Here is an 8,175-nt window from a genome sequence, read left to right as displayed (position 1 = left end):
GCCCAGACTGGAGTGCAGTGGCCACTCCCGGCCATCGCAGCCTCGACCTGCCGGGCTCTGGCGATCCTTCCGCCTCAACCTTCCAAGTAGCTGGAACTACAGTCGCGCACTACCACACCCGGCTAATTTTTTTTTATTTGTTGTAGAGATGAGGTCTCGCCAAGTTGCCCAGGCGGGTCTCGAACCTGCGGGTTCAGGCAATCCGCTTACCTCAGCGTCCCAAAGCACGGGATTACAGGCTGAGCCACCAAGCCCGATTTGCTTTTTCTTTATGATACAAATCACCCAGCAGATACAGCCATGAATTTTCTTGGGAAATAATGCAGCACTTGTTTAAATACTCTATGGTTGTGCAATTTTTAAAATGTTTTCATCATGTCCAGTTGAAGCTACCACCAGCATTCCAGAAGCTTCCATCATATCACAAGTTCTAATGCTTGCCCTTCACTGAGACATTTCTTTGGACTCAAATGATGTGGAAGTAAAAACAGTTCTTTACACTTGGAGAGCCTTTTATCGTTTGTAAATCTCAGACTGTTTTATTTTACTGCCAGATCTCCATGTGGGTCTTCCTTCCTTTGGACACACCCTTCATTCTTGAATCCCTCTTAAATGCCGTCCCCTCTCCTGAAAAACTCTGCTAGCTCAATATTTGGCTCAGACATTATGTCTTATATGACTCCACTCCCAAGTTTTCCAGGCAAAGCCCTTTACTCCTTCAAAGAAGCTCACTCTGCATTCTGGTCTTCCTTTTGTTGGGGCACCTATTTCCACTGCACTATATGGTGATTTACGATTTATGGTTCCCTCTTTATCCCCTTTAAGGCCAACTCAAGAGTATAGGTCTGTGTTCACTATGGAGCTTCCTGCCTAGCAAGGTGCCTCACATAATTCAAACTTTCATAAGAAGATTGGAGAGGATGGATGGATGGATGGATGGATGGGTGCATGGATGGATGGATGGATGGATGGATGGATGATGGATGGATGGATGGATGGATGGATGGATGGATGGATGGATGAGTGGTTGGGTGTACAGACAGATGGATGAAAAACCAACAACTGTCCTAATCATTCTTAAATCAAAAGGGAGGATTCAGACTTAGAGAGGTTAGTGGAATGTGGGGTTGAGAAGAATAAATCATAAAATATTAAATTTAGTTCGTTTTTAATTTTAATTTTTTTTATAGTTTACTGCAATTTCTGGATGAAGCGTATTAAACTTTTTAATTTAGAAAATGTATTTTGTTAAATGAATAATGTGTATATATGAACAAATAAAGTTTCAGAGATGAAACTAAACTTGAACCAGTTCTAGAACAAAGGTCTTCTGACTCCTCACTCTATCATATGTTATCCTATTGCTAAGCTGACAACAGCTTTAAAATTGTATAGTTTTTTACCTTGAATATTTTAGTGATATTTTATAATAGATATATAGAAAGCATATAGTACTAATGACCGTTTTTCTCCTTTAGGACATTTGTAAAGCTCTGTGGTGCCATCGGATTGGAAGGAAATGTGAGACTAAATTTATGCCAGCAGCAGAAGGCACTGTGTGTGGTCACGACATGGTAAGTGGCTAATGCTGGGTAGAGCATCACATTCAGGTGTCAGTCCTTTGACGTATGTGTCTTTCCTTCTCTTGCCTTGGTATTTTAAGACCAGTATCTCTCATAATACAAGTGCGTACCTACACTCCTATCACAATACCCTGAGCTATGATGCACATGAGACATGGGGGTTCCTCCAGCCATCCTGCCTTCTTTACAGACATATGCTATTCTTCTTCGTAGCGTAGCTGTGACACTCGCTCAAAATACAAAGGGGACTACAAAGGGGACTCTTTTTCTCACTCTGTGAAAATAAAATTGATGAGCTTTCCGGAATTCATAGATACAGAAGTCACCTAACAGGTGATGATTGAAGTGATTTAATTAGGGGAAACATTAAACCACTGACCACCACTTAACCATGTAAAGGACCAGCATTGAATAATGCTGTGCAAGCCACAGAGTATCCATTTGAAGATCACTTAAATCAAAAGTGATGTCAAAAGCATGCCATTTTGACCTCTTGTTGCTCCTATGAAAGAAGAGAGAGTTTTGGTGGGGGGAAAGGACATATATAAGATAGCAAGTTTATTACTAAATGGAAGAGAATGACTGTTTTGCCATTAAGCCTTTAGAAATAAATTAACACTCAGTATTTTAATTATTTTAATTTAACCTAGTATTGAATTTTTTCATAATATAAAAAAACTACTGAGAAAGATATACAAATCACCACTATAATCATTTTTGCTTTTTATGTATCTGATAATTTTAGTGACACTAATGAATGTGAAAGAAAAATACATGCCTAAATATTATTGACATGTTATGTCTAAGTTCCAGAATAAATAAGTCACATTCTCAATGTATTTAAATGTGTATACAAACAGAAAGGACTTAAAACTTTAACAAACAATGCTAATGTGCTTTCAGGCTAAATTATCTCAAGGCCCATGGAAAAAATAAAGAGAAATAAGGTGAACTTGCCTGAGAATAGCACCAGCTGCCATTTCTTCCAGGCACGTTGTTCATATGCTTTATTTTTCAGTCCCTCGAAGGGAGTGAGATTGATAATTAAATTCTTCTGTTGATACAGGCAGCAATAATTCAACTAATCCACAATAAAAATGTTTTCAGTTTCTTGAAAGAGAAGATAGGTATGATGAGATATTACAAAGCGGAAATTGTCAAAAAACACCAGATAATGTGCTTGAGTACCAGGTGGCAGATAATCGTGACACTTCTGCTCATCATTGATTCACATTTTCTCTTAAGACGATAATTTGCAAAATGGTGTGTATTTCTTGAAAGATCGGCAGCCTTTCTGTTGTTAACTCTGAGCTACAATGCACATGAGACATGAGGGTTACTCCAGCCATCCTGCCTTCTTTACAGACATATGCTATTCTTCCTGGTAACGTAGCTGTGATACTCCCTCAAAATAACATTTTTGTTACATTTTACTTACCTTGAAGGCGCTGCTAGTTTTCTTTGGCATCTTACATTTTGTTCCCTGTATTTCAAATACAGCTTTTTTCCTTCATGTTGAAAATAATGAGGGCATGTTAGGGTAGAGTAGATCTCTACAGATTACACAGCTGAAGCAATGAAGTGTTTAGTTCGGCGTCACCTGGCTGCCCAGTGCCAAGGTGGGACTTGCGTCTCAGTCTCATGGAAACACTCCCTACTGGTATTAGTTGTGCATCTTTATTATTGATTTGCATACATAAGTGAGGTTTACCAATATAGAGGCTTGGGTACTCAGAGATCAGGATTCCAACATTTTTCTCCTTGATGGGATCCTGCCTCACTCTACTTTTGAGGACGCTATTGAGACTCCATGATTATTGCCTGAAAGAGTAAAATTGATTCATATTTACTTCATTCTTAGTGCCAACTCTATACTTAATACATTATATGCATTTTATCCTTGCAACAACCCAAGCAGTGAGCCCACTGCAGTCCCCACGTACATTTAAGAGCATTTCCAAGAAAGGGACACTGGCTTCTCTTGTGCTTACCCTATGAGAAATGCAGGACAAGAGGCAGGCACCACAGCCGAGATGCAGGTCGGTGTGGATTCTAGCTCTTCAGTCATGGGGGATCTCTCATGTGACATTAAACCAGCTCTCACTTTGCAAATATGTTAGCTCTGGTGCTACGTAGTTGGTCTTGTCATTACGCTGGATCCTCAGAACAACTCCATCTGATCATTTCTTTAGTCCCTAATTTTCAGAGGCGGGCACAGAAGCTCAGGGCATTTGAGTAACTTGCCCCTGGTTACATGGCTCACAGAACTGACATGTGATACTCATTCTTGACTCCACAATGTCAGTTTTTCTACTTTATTACATTGTTTCTCTGTATCTACAGGATTTTTGTGTGTTGTGCTTGTTCTGTGAACAGTAATCACAACAGGAATAGCATCTGTCATGGCATCCAACTTCCTAGGATAAAGCCTTTTTCGTAGGCCACAGTATTCATGAATGAAATACAAAATCGTGATAAAGACAAGTCAGTCCTAAGAAACCTGATTGGTGTTCTAGTGGAAATCTGAAATCTGTATGTATGTTTAGCACAGGATTCTTAATGCTGACCTGATGACTCCATAGGTCTGTGGTCTGCCTGAAATTGTATTCGAAATTGGTGTGTGTGTGTGTATCACCTATATGTGTCCCCAATCCTATTGGAACAAGATATACTTCTTAAAAAAAGTGTTTATAAAAAATAATTTTAAAAGTAGGGCAGTCATTTAAGGATACCTGGAAAGAAATGGCAAAAGACGCATTGACAAGAAAATTTATTGCATTAATCCTTATTATAGTAAATGCCAGAAATGATGCACATACTCACCAAGAGGGTACTGGCTGGAAAAATACCCAATAGAGTAGGTCGTAGCTGTAAATAATGAGTGAAGGACATGTCTATATATTTCTGTGGAATGATGCAGAGGACATATTGTTAAGTGGAAAAGCAGGATGGAAAAAAGATCTTGCAGTATGTTGTCTTTTATCACAGAGAAGGAACTAATAATCTGAATAAGAATTTGTTTATATTAAAAATAGGAAAATAACTATAAAGTTTTAAAAACATGCAATACTTCAGGTAATTGAAATTCTATTAAAGTACTCCCTAAATATCAAAATCAAAATATAACAATTTAACTTAATTATGTAGCAAGTTGTTGGCTTAACCATAACCATCACAGAAGAATTATTTCAAGAGACTTTAAAATTCAGTAATTTGACTGTGCATCTCATATGGAATATATCCAATGGTGAAAATGTTACTAAAGATAATGTGAAACTGTTTACAGCAATGATATCATTATTGATGGATTATTTTGCTTTTCTAGAACTATTAAATATACAATATAAAGATCAACAAAGTGCTAAATGTACTTATGTTGTTAAGAAGATTTTTTTAATGTGTAAGAGAAAGAGATACATGTATAAAATCAAAGAAACTAAGCAACATTTATAATACTAAATTCGAATTGGATAAATTACTGTGGACTAATAAAATATGTTCTATTTAAAATTAAAGTTGAAGAAAATACACAAACAAAAACTCTGTTCATTGATGACTCAATAATAATGGCACCCCCAAACAAACTGCAGCCTCTTCATCCAGTTTTCCTGATAAAATAAGCCAAATCTTCTTGTGTGAAAGGATGAATCCAAGTCTTTAACAAGGAATGTCAAGACAAGCCTGAGACACGTCGTTGAGTCAGAAAGCTAGAAGCCTACCAAAGACTCCTGGGTCCTGTCAAGAGGACTCTGCAGCCAACCTCTCCAAAAGAAACATATGACATTAACAGATCTTTCTTTAAAAAGAGAGAGAGCAGCATGGTTTTCCTACATAAACTCAAATTCAGGACATCCAGACATTTGATGAAGATTACTCTTTCTTAAAAGAATGAATGCAGCTAGTAATTCAAGAAATGAAAGGAAAAAGATATAATTAGAATAGTATCATTCTTTCTTTTTTGACTTTTTGTTTCAAAGATGTGGAACAATTCAGGGTTAGGTAGTTAAGTGGGCATCATACCGGTAAAGTTTGGATACCCTTATTGATGTTATGTGCCCCCCCTCCCTCCCCTGGTAGTGTTCCACTATGCCAATCCCTTTCAGTGTTAAGATAAAAGTTCAGGGTCCATTTATGAGTGAGTACATGTAGTACTCAAATTTTTGTTTCTGTGACAAATCACTGAGTATTTTAGACACTAATTCCATCTAAGTTGCTGCAAAGTTCATAATTTTGTTTTTCTTTATGACTACATAATATTCCATCATGTAAATGTACCACATTTTCTTTATCCAGTCCACTTTCTATAGGCAGGATGGTTGGTTCCATGTTTTTGCTATTATAAATAATGTTGCAATGAACATGCATGTGCAGGTATCTTTTTTATAGAGTGATTTGAGGATTGCTGGGTTGTATGGAAGGTCGACTTTTAGATCTTTTAGAAATAACCTCAATGTTTTCCATAGAGGTTATATTAGTTTACTTTCCCACCAACAGTCTAGAAGCATTCCCTTTTCCCCACATCCTCTCCAGCATCTGTTGTTTTTTGAGTTGGGCATCCTGACTGGAGTTAGGTGGTATCTCATTGTGGTTTTAATTTGCATTTCTTTGATGATTAGTGAGGCTGAGCAGTTTTTCGTGTATCTGTTGGCTGCTCATACGTCTTCTGAGAAGTATCTATTCATATCTTTTGCCCATTTTTTAATAGGGTTGTTTGTTTTTTTCCTTTCGGCACATTTGAGTTCATTATAGATGCTGGATGTTAGGTCTTTGTCAAATTTACAGTTGGCAAATATTTTTTCCCATTCTGTGGCTGTATCCCCACTCTCTTGATGGTTTCTTTTGTGTTGCAGAAGCTTTTCAGTTTGATGAGGTTATTATCATTCTTTCAACAACTAAAGACTTGAAGTCTCAAGGAAGTGGTTGTCAATGGCTGCTAAAATCATTAGGTGGGAAGTTGAGAAGGAACTCTACAGTGGTCAAGGCATCCTGGCAATCCCTGAGCCACAGAAGCTTCTTAACATCAAAGTTCCAGGCATTAGAAGGTATTCTGTGTGCCCAGAGAACTCTGAGCCTAACCAAGTCTCCAGACCCAACTGCCTGATTGCAGCAGGGACAAGGGACAAGGAACACATTCAGTGGCACCATGGAGACGCAATCAGCCAGATCCAGAGTGTGGGAAACTCTGAGAGACAAGCGGATCTGTTCCTCGCCAAGTGAATTCAGACAAAATAGAAGATCAAGGGACTTCAATGCTGAAAGAGCTGTGAAAGTCATATCAGCCAAATGCAATCGGCAGATCTTGTTTCGATTGTAACGTGTCAACTGAAAAAGAAAAAGGAGGAAAACTGGAATTTTGAACATTCATCAGATATTCAGTGTTATTAAGAAAGTATTATAAGTTTTAGGGTAATAATGGTGTGGTGATTATGTTTTTTTTAAGTCATTAATTTGGCGAACCCATAGTGAAGTAGCTTTGAATAAATAATATAAAGTCTGGGAGTCAGTGTTGAGACCAAAAAAGTGAACGAGTGTTCAGGTCCAACGAGATTATGTATATCTTTGAAATTTTCTGTTAAATTTTTTTTTTAAGAACAGGAGAGTGAACTCTGTTACCATGTCGGTATTCCTTTTTGTGTCCATGCACTTTGTCAGGTAATAACAGTAAATCAATGGTAATGGCAAGATCCACACTGAGTTTGCTCACAAGTTTCTGGTAACAACAGTGGCACTCTGATACATGCACCTCTCTGCTTTCAAGACACAGCTCTTGACTTCCTCTCCGTTTGGAGTTTCAAATCCTGTTCTTCATCTTCAAACCAAGATGGATTTTCCTGGAAGTATTTTCTGAGTTATTCAACCTGTCAATTCTTGCATTCATGCTCACTATTTCTTACCTTAAACAGCTATGTCCAAACTGGACTCAGTAGCTCACACCTCCAATCCCAGCACTTTGGGAGACCGAGGCGAGAGGACTGCCTGAGCCCAGGGGTTCAAGAGCAACCTGGACGACTTGGTGAGACCACTTCTCTGCAATAAACCAAAAACTTGTTCAGACATGGTGGCGCGCCTGTAGTTCCGGCTACTTGGAAGACTGAGGCAGAAGGATCACCTGAGCACCGCAGACCGAGGCTGCGGTGGCCATGAGCATGCCACTACCCTCCAGCCTGAGTGACAAAGTGAGACTTTGACTCAAAATAAAAAACCCATGACCAATTGACTGTTAAACACAGAATAGAATAAACAATCACAACAAGCCCATATCTGGCATCTTCCTCCTCCCTTGGTAGCCCAGTTCACAGCCATTGGGAGCTAGCCTCACTCCTGCCTCTGCTTTGGTTTTTTCCTTGGTTCAAGAGGAAGAAATGGATGGATCTTAGGACTAGGAACCTTGTTCTCCACCTCGGGTGAGGGCAAGTGGAACTGGAAGAGAACTGCTGGTTTTCTTCTAGAAAAGAATAGAAGCCGGGCTTGGTGGCTCAGCCTGTAATCCCGCGCCTTTGGGAGGCTGAGGTGAGTGGATTGCCTGAGCCCGCGGGTTCGAGACCTGCCTGGGCAGCAAGACCTCATCTCTACAATAAATCAAAAAATCAGC

At 38.9% G+C, this 8,175-nt stretch overlaps 1 protein-coding gene across 1 annotated transcript in view; it reads left to right on the top strand.

Moving 5' to 3' along the window:
* Positions 1-8,175, top strand: part of ADAMTS16 (ADAM metallopeptidase with thrombospondin type 1 motif 16) — a 156,343-nt gene that overhangs the window by 68,687 nt on the left and 79,481 nt on the right. Inside the window, exon 9 of the mRNA XM_008052739.1 lies at positions 1,479-1,574. Within this exon, the coding sequence (XP_008050930.1) occupies positions 1,479-1,574 (96 nt within the window). The remainder of the gene's footprint in view (positions 1-1,478; positions 1,575-8,175) is intronic.

Source organism: Carlito syrichta, unplaced genomic scaffold, assembly GCF_000164805.1.
Source record: "Carlito syrichta isolate Samal-C Ts95f unplaced genomic scaffold, Tarsius_syrichta-2.0.1 Scaffold287411, whole genome shotgun sequence".
Lineage (NCBI taxonomy): Eukaryota > Metazoa > Chordata > Mammalia > Primates > Tarsiidae > Carlito > Carlito syrichta.
The sequence above is the reverse complement of the archived record's forward strand: the minus strand, read 5'-3'. Positions and strand labels throughout refer to the sequence as shown.